This window comes from Bombina bombina, chromosome 11 (genome assembly GCF_027579735.1).
Source record: "Bombina bombina isolate aBomBom1 chromosome 11, aBomBom1.pri, whole genome shotgun sequence".
Classification (NCBI taxonomy): Eukaryota; Metazoa; Chordata; class Amphibia; order Anura; family Bombinatoridae; genus Bombina; species Bombina bombina.
This window is the reverse complement of record NC_069509.1, coordinates 82,228,402-82,241,479: the sequence shown is the minus strand read 5'-3', so window position 1 is coordinate 82,241,479 and position 13,078 is coordinate 82,228,402. Positions and strand designations below refer to the sequence as shown.

The window sequence follows — 13,078 nt, the reverse complement described above, 5'->3', positions numbered from 1 at the left end:
ACAAAAGTTGTCACTGAAATCTCACGGGATTTCATATTAAACTTCCTTAAACTGAGAGAAATAACATGACTGTACCTGCACATGCCAGATTGGCTGCTTAAACTCCCTTTACAATAGGATGTGGCTACTGTGGAAATTGTGAGATAAAATATCTTACTTTCTTTACTTAGAAATGTTAAGGTGATATTTTCTAGTCAGCTTTTTACAGCTATGCTGCATCAATTTCAAGTGCTTCAACGTTTGGGTATCATGTCCATTTAATACATTATCACAAGGGTATGATTTGGTTTACCCAGTAGCACCCAGGTATGACCCAGTTCACCCACTAGCCCCAAGCGAACCCCAGTTTATCCATGAGCATCAAATATCACCCACTTTAACCCAAGTGCCCTGAGATAAACAGTTTAATTAAAGGCCTTGAGTAAAACTCATTTCACCCACTAGCCCCTAGTATGACCCAGCTCATCAACTAGTTTTGATTATGATCCAATTCACTAAATCCCAGTTATTACCAAAATCTAATACAAATAAGTTTTTTTTTAATAAATATAATTTCTTTCTGGAGCGCCAATAGGTTCCATAACTCTAGCTTTTACATAGTGTCACCAAATAAGACTCCATTTACCAACAAGTCACAGCTGTGTGCCATCTAACCCAGCCTCTACCCAGCAGTTCACCACCCAGTATGAAGATACTTTATACCGTTTAGCCATATGCCCCAGCAATCACAACCTTTAGGTGCCTTACCTGCAGCACCACCTCAACATCATACGAGTTGCCTTTGCTTTTCTGGTGCCCCCGGAATTTGGAGCCACTGTACAGCAAAGTCGTGGCCACTCCGGGCTGTTGAGTGTTGATGGGAGGCGGCGGGATCAGGGACGAAGAGCTGGAGGCCGCCGTGCTGGTTTCTGTACGGACCGGCATATTCAGGGCCGGGACCCCCAGCTTCACAGCGGCTCCGCACTTTCCTCACAACTCCCGGCCCGAACGCCTGGGCCTCTCCACCACTGCTTACTATGATTGGCTAATAGGAAGCCCTCCCATCCTCCTGCGCTCATCCTGATTGGTACTCCGTACCACTGAGGGTTTTGGGAAATGTAGTACTTTTTGAGTCACCATATGTACACGGACACAAACTCTGATTGGTTTCGTAAGGCATGTGACGTAAAAAGGACGGGCCAGGGTCAACAAGATGGCTGCGCCCATTGTAGAAGTGCTGGAATTGCATTGATAGTGCAGCTGCAACAACATACCTAATATAACAGTATAACAGGTAAGTTTGATTTTTAAATTTAGTATTAAAATTCTGTTTAAATTAGGCTTAATGAAGCTGGGGCTGAAATGTTGGAATACTTGAATGAATAACTAGTGACTCTTTAATAGCAAGTCAGTGTGCTATTCCATAGGTGAAAATGTTATATATATATATATATATATATATATATATATATATATATATATATATATATATATATATATATATATATATATAGTTATGTTTTAACAGAAATGTCGTTAAAAATAATGGATGAGACTAATCTCTTGACTAGCAAAGATGTTAATACTGATTCACTTCAGCAGACTGCAACTACTTGTTGATTTAGGAAGGATTCTCTCTCTAGTTTTGCCTTTTTTGTTATTCTGCACAGTTCGCTCTGTTTGGATTCTCTAGATATCTCACATACTTATTCTTAAGTTGGTTGCCAAGCTGAATTTCTCTGCTACCCAAAATTTTCTTTCTTCCAGACCAACGATTTGCAACCTTTTTTTTGCTGTGGCACACTTTTTTACATTAAAAAATCCTGTGGCACACCACCACCATTTTACAAAATCACACATTGTAGCCTAATACAGGATATATATATATATATATATATATACACACACACACACACATACTGTACTGTGCTCTGTGCTGTCATGCCATGCCTCCTACAAACTATACATGACATATTGACATTCATTCACAAACAATCATAATGATTGTCTGTGAATGAATGTCAATGTCATGGTTGTAAATGATGCCTGATGAGCCTGTCACATACCTACCAATATTTCAAAATTTGAAAGAGGGACACCCCCGCACTGTTGTCAGTCTGCCGTGGCACACCTGGGGATCTCTCACGGCACACTGGTTGAAAAACACTGTTCTAGACATATAAGCTTTGATTTTCCCTCTAAAGAAGGCTTTCGCTGTCTCCTAGAAAATTTCTACTTTTGGTAGATAACCTTTAATAAAATTTATAAATTCCCTCCACTTAAATAACATCCAATTTCTAAATCTAATATTCGTGAGTAGGAATGAGGTGGGCATCTTGCGTTTTGTTTCTGTCTATCGTAAGTTAGATGGATAGTTAGGGAAATAACTGCATGGTCTGAAATTAAAATATTTGCAATGTTGGAAGAATCCTCCACACCCAGAAGAGATTCACTAATTAAAAACATATAAATTCTAGAAAAGTTCCTGTATGTTTTAGATTCACATGTAAAAGATCTCTCATCTGGGTGCTGAAGCCTCCAGGCATCTTTAAATTTTAAGGTTTTTGCAAAATTAGATAATACTCTGGCTTTTTTTTTTTTATATATCTATTAACCTTCAATGATTTAAAACGATCAAAATAGGGGTTAAACACACTATTAAAGTCCCCTTCCACTATAAGTTAAGTAACTACATAATTAATGAGTTTGGCAATTGGACTTTCCCAGAAGACCTGGGGCATATATTTGGGGCATACAAATTACAAAGGGTGAAATTAGAGCCTTGTATAGATACTTCTAAAATGAAAAACCTCCCTTCTTTATCTAAAAACTGTGACTTAATATCATAATACAGATTCTTATTGAAAGCACATGCAACCCCTCTCTTCCTTCCAAACACAGGGGCTGAAACCACCTCACCAATCAAACCTGCTCTGTTTTATTTGCCTCAAGGCAATTTAAATGTGTCTCTTGTTTTTTAAGATGTTGGACTATTCTTTTTCTTTTATTCAGAGATGCTATTCGCCCACGTTCCATTAGATAATGTTAATTGTATTTTTCATTTACACACAACTCTTAGGTTAGCTTTACAAAAAAGAAAAAACACTGCAAAAAAGAGAAATACACTGACACTTTAAAATAAAGAACAGCCTGTTTTGATCCAATACATAAAAAAAAAATCACCAGATTACATTCCTATACCTTAACAATGTTTATAAATTGCTTGGCCTCTCGGAGGTTATCTATCAATAACACTTTTGAAAACCAATATCGAAGCCTAAGCTTCAGGATAGAGTGAGTGCGCTATTGAGCTTAAAGTATACACACCATATAGAAATTATTGTTCGAATTTAATGAACATACTTAAGTAAATACACAAAAATATACAAACAACTAGATATAGGGACGTCTCCCTGTATAATAATAAAAAAAAAAAACTCAGATAAAAAATCCTGACTTATTATAAATGCAGGTAAAATCCTATATAGGCTAAGCAAAAATTTGCAGATGACAAATGAGAATATATGATATCATGGAAATGTTAAAATGTATGGCATAACACTAATGTAATAAAACGTAGACTAAAAACAAGAGGAATGAATTAAATGATAAGCACCAAGTTCATATGTGTAGTCACAGTGCAGGTAGCCGTATGCAAATCGGCATAGGTATTATAACATTTGTAAGAAATGACGGCTTGGATTCGTATGCTAAAAGTTTGCTCCACAAACAGTTGCAAGGTACTATACCGTAAGTTCAGAGGGTGTTACCGAGAAAAAGAGAGATCCTTCGGTCAAACCTCGGACCGCGGCTGCAGTAACTGCCGTTCCTGGGGATAGAAGTGTACAGACCTCTGCACATGTGAGTCGGCGTCTGACGTCACAGACTTCCCATCCGCTCTTCTCAGATTGTTGTTCGATGTTCCAGCAGCGTGAAGGGAAAACAGCTGATTGCTGTGTCCTGATGTCAACTCGCTGTAAAGGCAGACTTGCCTGCTGTAGATGTACTTGTTGGTCCAGTAGAATGGTGGGGCACAGGTTCTCCCTCACCTTAGGATATATAAAGATGATATTAACCCGGGTTAAAGTTGCAGGGAGACGTCCCTATATCTAGTTGTTTGTATATTTTTGTGTATTTACTTAAGTATGTTCATTAAATTCAAACAATAATTTCTATATGGTGTGTATACTTTAAGCTCAATAGCGCACTCACTCTATCCTGAAGCTTAGGCTTCTATATTGGTTTTTACTTGTGTCTGATACAATACAGAGATTGTATCTTTAGAGTAGTGTTTAGAAATACCATCCTCTAGCGCGCACTAATCTCCCCCTTTTTTAATAACACTTTTGAGTCATGAAGAATTTTCAATTTAGCCGGGTAGATCATAGTGCCTTTGAGCCCAAGATTTGTCAGCTGTGTAAATAAAGGGGCAAACTCCCTTATTCTATTTAAAGTTTCTGCAGAAAAATCTTGGAAAATCGGGATTCGCGTACTATTATATTCAAATGGGTTTTGTTTACGATAGAGTGTAAAATCTTTTGTTTGTCCTAAAAGTTCAAGAGTTTTACCATAATTGGTCTTTTTGGGGCGTGTGGACTATCTTTTTTTATATTGTGCTGTCTGACACACAGCACCCCACCAAATCTTCATGGCTGCTGTAAACTCTTTTAAGGGTTTCCAATAAATTTTGCTTTTATTCTACGAAGACACAGTTGAACTCTCTTTTCTTTTGAACTATCTTTTATATTGACAGAGCCTAGTCTGTGAGCTCTTTTAACTGCCAGGGGAATCGGTTCTGCAGGGATCCGTTGGGCTTGAGGTAGATAAATAGAGACAAATTTCATGATATCAGCATATTCAATAGATTCTGGGACTCCCACTATTTTTATATTTCTACGGGATCTGTCTTCTAATTCATCTAATCAGAGTTGGAGAGTCTGTATAATTTTAGCTTGTGAATTTAAAGAAGTTTGTTGGCTGTACTGGAGGTCATCTATGTCGGAGATTCTAGTTTCAATCAGTGTACTATTCCATATGTAAAATATATATATATATATATATTTATTTGTATGTTTAAACAGGAATGTTGTAAAAATAACGGATGAGACTAATCTCTTGACTAGCAGAGATATTAATACTGATTCACTTCAGCAGACTGCAACTACAATATAAATTTAAAAATATTATTGCCAGCATTGTATTTCGCCTTTTTTCCTATATGAAAAGATAATTTACAGCCATAAAAAAGTTTTTTTGTTTACAAATATATCTTAAATATTTTAGTTGCTAAATATTTCTGCTGCTAGGTATTAAAGTATTAATATGAGTAAAACCCAGGTACAGAAAATTACCCTTATATTTGTTATTTTAAGTACATTTCCAAAACGCATAAGTGAAACCAAAATTTTTAAGTTCCTTTCTTACATTTGCAGTAATATATGCCATGTCTTTACAGTTCTACTTCCTGATCTCTCTTTTACATATTACAATCAGGATACTTTATGGAGTATGCCTAGTAGAGATGAAAAAGTATATCTTTGTCGGAGAAGAACAAACTAGATCTTGCCTTTGAAATATTAGATTTTTCTATCTGTCTTTTTTCACTTATTTCTTTTTGCTGCTGATGAGTTTACTTTGTTTTAACAGGATCCACTTTAATTTCTTGTCCATTTGCATTTCTGCAAGTATTCATAACTGATTTCATCTGCCAAACAAAAATAAAAATGCTGCAGAGTCTCCGTTTGATCTCAGCCAGATATCTGCTTCTGAATAAAGGTCCAAATCCAGCTTTTTGTGGTGTTAACAAGCCTTGGATACAGAAACGTTTGTATACACCACCTATAGGTAAGGAATATAATGCTATGTGTTAACTTAGATCAGGGGTTTTCAAACCTGTTCGCAGGCAAGATTTTCATGGTTACCTTGGGTGAGAGAGCAGGTTAAAGGGACACTGAACCCAAATTTTTTATTTCATGATTCAGATAGAGAATACAATTTTAAGCAACTTTTAATTTACTCCTATTATCAATTTTTCTTCATTCTCTTGCTATCTTTATTTGAAAAAGAAGGAATCTAAGCTTTTTTTCTTGGTTCAGGACTCTGGACAGCACTTTTTTATTGGTGGATGAATTTATCCACCAATCAGCAAGGACAATCCAGTTTGTTCACCAAAAATGGGCCGGCATCTAAACTTACATTCTTGCATTTCAAATAAAGATACCAAGAGAATGAAGAAAAATTGATAATAGGAGTAAATTAGAAAGTTGCTTAAAATTTCATGCTCTATTTGAATCACAAAAGAAAAAAATTTGGGTTCAGTGCCCCTTTAATAACCATATGTACTAACCAGCTGATTATTTTACATGTGCTCCAGTTCAGTCATTCTAAAAAACTGGCCTGTTAAGGGGGCATGAGGACAGGTTTGAAAACCCCTGACTTAGATTATTTTAGTGCTGCATTGTGTACATTTGTTCCAAGCTCCACATATACTTTGCATATGTATCAGAACACATGCGGGATTCATACTTTGTAACAATGACATCCCCCTAAATTCAAAAGACTTCGTGTTATGGAGTCAATAGTGGTTCTGAAATCAAACATGATTACCTTGTCTTACTAGTTTTTGGCGTATGTTTAATGTGAAAATAATAATTGACTAATGCTTGCTAGCTGTGATTGATGTTTTCCATTTTATTTATTTATTACAGACAGAAAGAAGTTCTATGAAAATGTCAGCATTACTCATGGCGAAGGTTGGTTTTATGTTGAAGCCCATTTTAACAATTTAAAATAGATATGTTTTTTTTTAAAATTGTTTAGTTCTATGGCCTAGATTCTGAATACTGCGATTACATTTCAAATAACTATCTGCTTTAGGACAGGAGTCAACAGACTTATTTGAAAATCCGGAGATTGTCAGAAAATTTAAAAAACAAGCCATAGATTTTTTTATTTTTTGAGCAAGAGAAATACATTTACATTTTGATGTATGTAGGAGCCAGAACTAAATTTTTTGAAGCAATCGTTTTTTGGCATTTTATTTAGAATTCTGTTGAAAATACATAAAACTGCTATAAGAAATGAATTTACTATGTTAGATCATTTTCTATTTTCTTACTGTACTGTGTGTTTAACCTGTATGCAGATCTGGAGCAACAATACATTACTGTTCCTCAGATGGACTTAGACTAGTCATTGACGCCTATTCTTATATGCCACTCTTGATTAGTTTTCTGTCTTGCTTAGGGTCTGCAGTGCAGTGCTGCTCTGGAACTGACTTAAACGTTGTGCTTTAATCCTTTTGTGAGTGTTAAATATATAGACCTTGATATCAATCTTTCCAAAATTCTTCTTCAATATTGAAAAAAAACAGAATCTGCTGATAAAATCTTACTGAGACAAACACAGCCGAGCTTGATAACTTCCATTAAGTTCGCCCTCCATTTCCCCACAACAGCACAGTTTACAACCAATAATGGCTGTCAATCAAAAAACAACAAATAAATACATGGAAAAATACAACTTTTCTCCAGGCTGCCCAACTACTCTTATCAATTTATATGACCACGCATCACCATTCTGCTGATTCAGCATTCTCTCCTGACAGTCTCCTCGCTCTGGATGTCACAACTGTTAAAAACATTGTAGATGTTTTTTCCCCCTGTGTTTTACATTTAATTGATGGTGATGACGTATTTAGTATTGGTTTTTTTTATTTGGCAAGATTCAATAGTCGTCAAAAAGGGCTGTTCCCATTGTTGGAATGCGCTGGACTGTCTTGTTTTTTTTTTCTTTCATTTATCCAGTGTGTTTTATCGTTCGGTCTGAGGGTGTTGATATTTATCAAGTCACTTTGCCTGTTGAATTCAATGGGTATATTTTGTTTGTCAATATTTAGCCAATACCTTATGGTCAGCTGGATTGCGATTGCCAAAGTCGATGCATCATTTGGGTGACTTTTCAGATCCAATCTTTTTCCAGTAAAAAATGGTATTTCATTGTTCTCTTTCTGTGGTTGCAAAATGCGTATCGGGACCCGAAAAACTATAGAAAACCACAATAGTTTGAGTCAATATTTTAATGCGTTAGACCATTTTCTTGTTTATGTCCCTTTTTTTAATGTTTACTTAAAGGGACATTAAACACTAAATAAATGCTAGGTATAATCATGCATTCACAAAAAAGATTAGTCTGAGAATAACATGTAGAAGATTTTTTTTTTTTTTTTTTTTTTTAATTTTCATTAGTTTAAATATTGACACAATACGTGTACAGTTTTAGTGTCTATAAATCAATGGGAGCTGCCATGTTGTAACTTAGGTTACCTTCTCTGCTGTGACCAATTAGGGATAGTTATAAATCGGTCACTAGAGTGTGCAGCCAATGGCTGTGTAAAATATAACCGTGTTCTGCACTTTCAATTCTAACAGGAACTGAAAAGCTCACAATTTAAGAATGTAATCACAGGAAAATGGGTCAAAATAAATATTGAAAGTATATTGCAGACTTTTTATATATAGGATTTATCATTTTATACTACCCCCCTCAAAGTGTTTAATGTTCCTTTAAAGCTGTGAGGTCTTCACCTGTGATGAAAGAAAAATGGAAATAACATCTTAATTTTTTTTTATTTTATTTTTTTAAATGATGATAATAATATAGATTTATGCTGCTGCAACACTTTGATATATATTGTATTAGTTGATGGCATTTTATTTCATTTTTTTGACACATAAAGCATAGATGTTGACGTCAGATAAGAACTTAAAGGGCCATAAAACAGGTTGAGATCTGTTCATATCCTAAAAGGGCTAATTCATTTAAAATAGTTTGTATACAAAATTGTTTAAAAATTGCTGGCAAGTATTCTAAAATAATTTTCAAAAATAAGCAAAATTAAATACATAGCTAAACTGCCTGGAGCAGCTAACTCCACCCCTCTTATCAGTATTTAGACACAGGCATTGTATTTCAGCTGAGTTCACAGCTTCTAAGCATGCTCCGACAGATAATCCCTATTCACTTTTGCATTTTACCAAAAGAACAATAAACGTAGATACAGCCATAAAAGGAATTGTGTGGGGGGAGTTAGAACTTTACAATTCAGAAACTAAAAAGAAAGGGTTAATGGCGAGGCACTGCAGTATAAATTTGCAGGTAAAATAATTAAAGTACATATTATATTATTTTGTCTCTATCCCAAATTGTTTTATGTCCCTTTAAGGCCCAGCAAGTCTGCCCGATAACTTATTTAGTTCTTAGCATAGCCCTATGCTTATCCCAGGCATTCTTAAAGTCCCCACAGTCATTGTCATTACCACTTCTTGTGGAAGTTTTTTCCATGAATCAATCACCCTTTCTGTAAAGAAGTGCTTCCGCAAATTACTGCCCTTTAGCTTGAGATCATGATCCCTTGTTCTTGAATTTTTCTTTTTATGTAAAATATTCACAGCCTCCGCTTTACTAGGCCCCTTAATATACTTGAAAGCACTGCTTTTTTTATAAAAGAAAAAGTGACGGTACTCAAAAAAAAGGCGCCAGTACTCATTGATTTTGTTTTATTGATATATTGTGCTCAGTAACTTTGAGAAAATAAAGGGGCAAGATTATTTACATTGTTTTGATATATTTTGCAGCCCCCTCTTTTACATGATGATTACAAATATTACCTCTTATGAGTTGGCAGAGGTGGGGGTTACTCAGTACCGGTGAGTACCCCCACAAAAAAAGCCCTACTTGAAAGTTGCTATCATATAACTTCTTTCCCTTCTCTCCTCTAAGCTATACATATTTAGGACATTTAGCCTCTCCTGGTATGTTTTATTTCTTTGCCCATGAACCATTTTAGTAGCCCTTCTCTGCACAGATTCCAGTTTGTTTATATTATTCTGGAGATTTGGCCTCCAGAATGGCACACAATACTAAAGATGAGACCTAACTAATGATTTGTAAAGTGGCATTCATGTCCCGTTTTAAAATACCAACATTATCCCTAAAAACATTTATATTATTTGTTTGTTTGAAATGCACCCAATAACTGCAGCTCCATAGAGTTCATTTTTTTGTGTCTAAATTTTAGGTGGATATGAGATTAACTTGGATCGCAGGAAATTGAAGACGCCCAGTGGAAAAGTATTTACAGTGCCCAGCGAGGCTCTAGCGATTGCTGTTGCCACAGAATGGGACTGTCAACGAGATACCATCAAATTCTACACCATGCACTTAGTGAGCAAACTGACATATTGCACAAAGGCAATCCTCTAGTAGCTCTGAGAAATTAATTTACTGTTTCTCTTTATTTATAGACAACATTATGTAACACAGCCTTGGATAACCCAACACAGAAGGACAAGAAGACTCTTATTAGAGCGTCTCTTAAGTTTTTAGAAACAGACACAATCTGGTAAGATACTAAAAAAATATGTATTATCAAATAGATGCATTTCTGTTGAAAAATTAAAACTTTACTGACATTGTACTTCCAGATGTCCTATTGTTTTAATAAGATTTCCTCTCTGTTCAATGTATCCATTTGGATCTTTGCTTTCCAACATTGGAGTCTATTCCAGACAATCGGATGAGTCATGGAAGTCCTTTTTCTGTGGCTTTTTGCTGAGTTTTCAAGTCCGGTTTCATGTACATTTTCTTGCATACTCTGTACATTCTTTATTTATATTTTTTGGCAAATTGGTTGATTTTATTTGAGTATGCACAGTTATAATTTTAAACAAATACAGACACTTCCTGGCTCAACCATAGAGAGGGGCTGGGCATGATAGAGAACAAAGAATACAATCTCTGAGAGAGTCCATATACCGTGGTTAGAAAGGGACAAATGGCCAATGCATCCATGCAGATGGTGGTAAGCCCATAAGATCTGAAGAACATTTAATTCTGCATGATATGATTTTTGTTCTAAGGGATTGTTAGAATATTGACAAGAAGAAAAATCTTGTTTGACTTGTCTGTCAAGTTTAGTTTGCTTTAGTTGTACTTGAACTGTAACCTAGTTGCATGAAATAGCATACCCTGCCAGAGATTACCTGAAGTGAGATAGGACAGGATAGCAGATGATGTCCAAAGCTGAAGTGCCAATAGGAACAAGAGAAATCTACGTAGACAGAAGGCAATTCAGTCAAACCTTAAGATGGATCATTCAATTTTAAACAACGTTCCAGTTTACTTCTATCATCAAATTTGCTTCATTCTCTTGGTATCCTTCGTGGAAGGAGCACTACTGTTAGCTTGCTGAATTCATCAGGTATAAGCTAATGACAAGAAGTTTATATGTGCAGCCACCAATCAGCAACTAGCTCACAGTAGTGCATAGCGGCTCATTACCCTACCTATGTATGCTTTTCAACAAAGGATACAAAGAGAATGAAGCAAATTAGATAATAGAAGTCATTTGGAACATTTTTAAAATTTTATGGTCTATCTGATTCTTGAAAGAAACATTTTGGGTTTTATGTCCCTTTTTTTTAAAGGGCTGCTGGTCGTAGAATTACATGCTCTTGCAAATTAGAGCGTGTCATTTTTCAAATATATTGCCCCTTTTAAGCATTTAATGTTACAATCTCAAAGTGTTTAATGTCTCTTTAAAATTGTGCTCTTCTACATTTTAAGAGCTTTCTATCTCTTTAGACCACTGTTTTTACAAACTGACTAAATTTCTGGTTTATGATCTGAATATAGAGCTTCACTTTGAAGTATTTTTTTTTTTTTTTTTACTAGCCCTGTCCAGATAGATATTTATTCTAGTTTATTGTACAGATATACCTCGCTCATACAGCAGGTTAGGGACCAGAGCTCCAATGTAAAGTGAAAACCGCCTTAAAGTGAAATGGTGCTTTTTGTTTTTTCTTTTGTAAAATGATGATAGTCCATAGGGTCCATTACATGTAGGATATAATTACCGCCACTAGGAGGAGGCGAAGAACCTCCTTAGCTTAAATTCCCTCCTCAGTTTTAGTTCTTGGCCTCCCAGGAGAAGGTTGATAATAGAGGTGTTCCAGCTACTTGCTTATGGAATAATGTTTGGGAGTGCAGACCAATGTGAGACCCTTTATCCCTGAGACATATCATTCACAAAGAAGACAGAAGAGATTTCCATTCAGCTAATAATAATACAGGGGCATAGGAATATTCTATTGATTATATGCACAGTATCTCCCTAGGGATTTCAGCCATACCTACCCTCAGGCATCGTGGGGAGATGTCCCTTAGCCGCCCCCCTGTAGGATAATGGTATTTCCTCAGATATCCTCTGCTGTACTTGTATAAGCACTGGATGGGCTGTACTGGATACCACTGCAGTTTGGTGACAGGTAAGCCACTTACCACAGTACAGACACAGCCCACAGGCTATTATAAGGTACTTTAACACAGGAACAGCATAGCCAGGGGACTTGGCCTACTCTCTACTGACACACTTTTTTGCCTAAATCAGTGATTTAAATGCCCTTGGGACTTTCAGACCACTGACACCCTTTTTGGACCATTTAGAAGCGCAGGGACCCTCTTTTTATTACTTTCTAAAAATAGGTGTATGGCCCTTTAAGAAAACCACTGTTTTGTGCAATCAGTGGTTCCCTCACTGAGCATCCGGTTAGCTTATGCAGCAGGTTGGAAGGGTTTTGGGGGTATATAATACCCCCTTACCTTAACAATCTTTTTCTCCTCCTTTCCGGAGCTGCAGCTGGGGGAGTAAAAGGTAAAAGGCCTTCAAAGCTTCTGTCTGCCTTTTTCTTCAGAGATCTGTCTCAAATTGTGATCCTGTCAAGACGAAAGGGGGGGGGGGGTGAGTACCCACACAGGAGCTGCCAGGGAGTCACTTGGGGGCATTTTGTCAGTCAGTACATTAAAGGGCCTAGGTATTGTCTTACCCTTTAGGTACTTTGCAGGTGTAAGGGGTGTAAATTGGCTATTGTAGAAGGCTCTCTACCGTTATATTTTATCAGTGTATATGTGTTGTTTCTTACTTGTGAGTTTTGCATATCATGGAACCCAGTGAATCTGTCCCCACTGAAACACTAATACCTCTCCCTGTACTTTTTTGTGTCTGTTTTACAATATTTTTACAGTGTGCAAGGTATACCAA

At 36.2% G+C, this 13,078-nt stretch overlaps 2 protein-coding genes across 3 annotated transcripts in view; one reads left to right on the top strand and one right to left on the bottom strand.

Moving 5' to 3' along the window:
* Positions 1-1,002, bottom strand: part of GID4 (GID complex subunit 4 homolog) — a 47,404-nt gene extending 46,402 nt beyond the window's left edge. For both annotated transcript variants that reach the window (XM_053694956.1, XM_053694957.1), the window contains exon 1: positions 748-1,002. In XM_053694956.1, coding sequence (XP_053550931.1) covers positions 748-924 — 177 coding nt within the window. In that variant the 5' untranslated portion in view covers positions 925-1,002. The remainder of the gene's footprint in view (positions 1-747) is intronic.
* A 134-nt stretch (positions 1,003-1,136) lies between these two features.
* The window catches only part of ATPAF2 (ATP synthase mitochondrial F1 complex assembly factor 2), a 54,941-nt gene continuing 42,999 nt past the window's right edge, over positions 1,137-13,078 (top strand). The window contains exons 1-5 of the mRNA XM_053694987.1: positions 1,137-1,273; positions 5,626-5,823; positions 6,687-6,731; positions 10,058-10,203; positions 10,284-10,381. Of these exons, the coding sequence (XP_053550962.1) occupies positions 5,703-5,823; positions 6,687-6,731; positions 10,058-10,203; positions 10,284-10,381 (410 nt within the window). The 5' untranslated portion in view covers positions 1,137-1,273; positions 5,626-5,702. The remainder of the gene's footprint in view (positions 1,274-5,625; positions 5,824-6,686; positions 6,732-10,057; positions 10,204-10,283; positions 10,382-13,078) is intronic.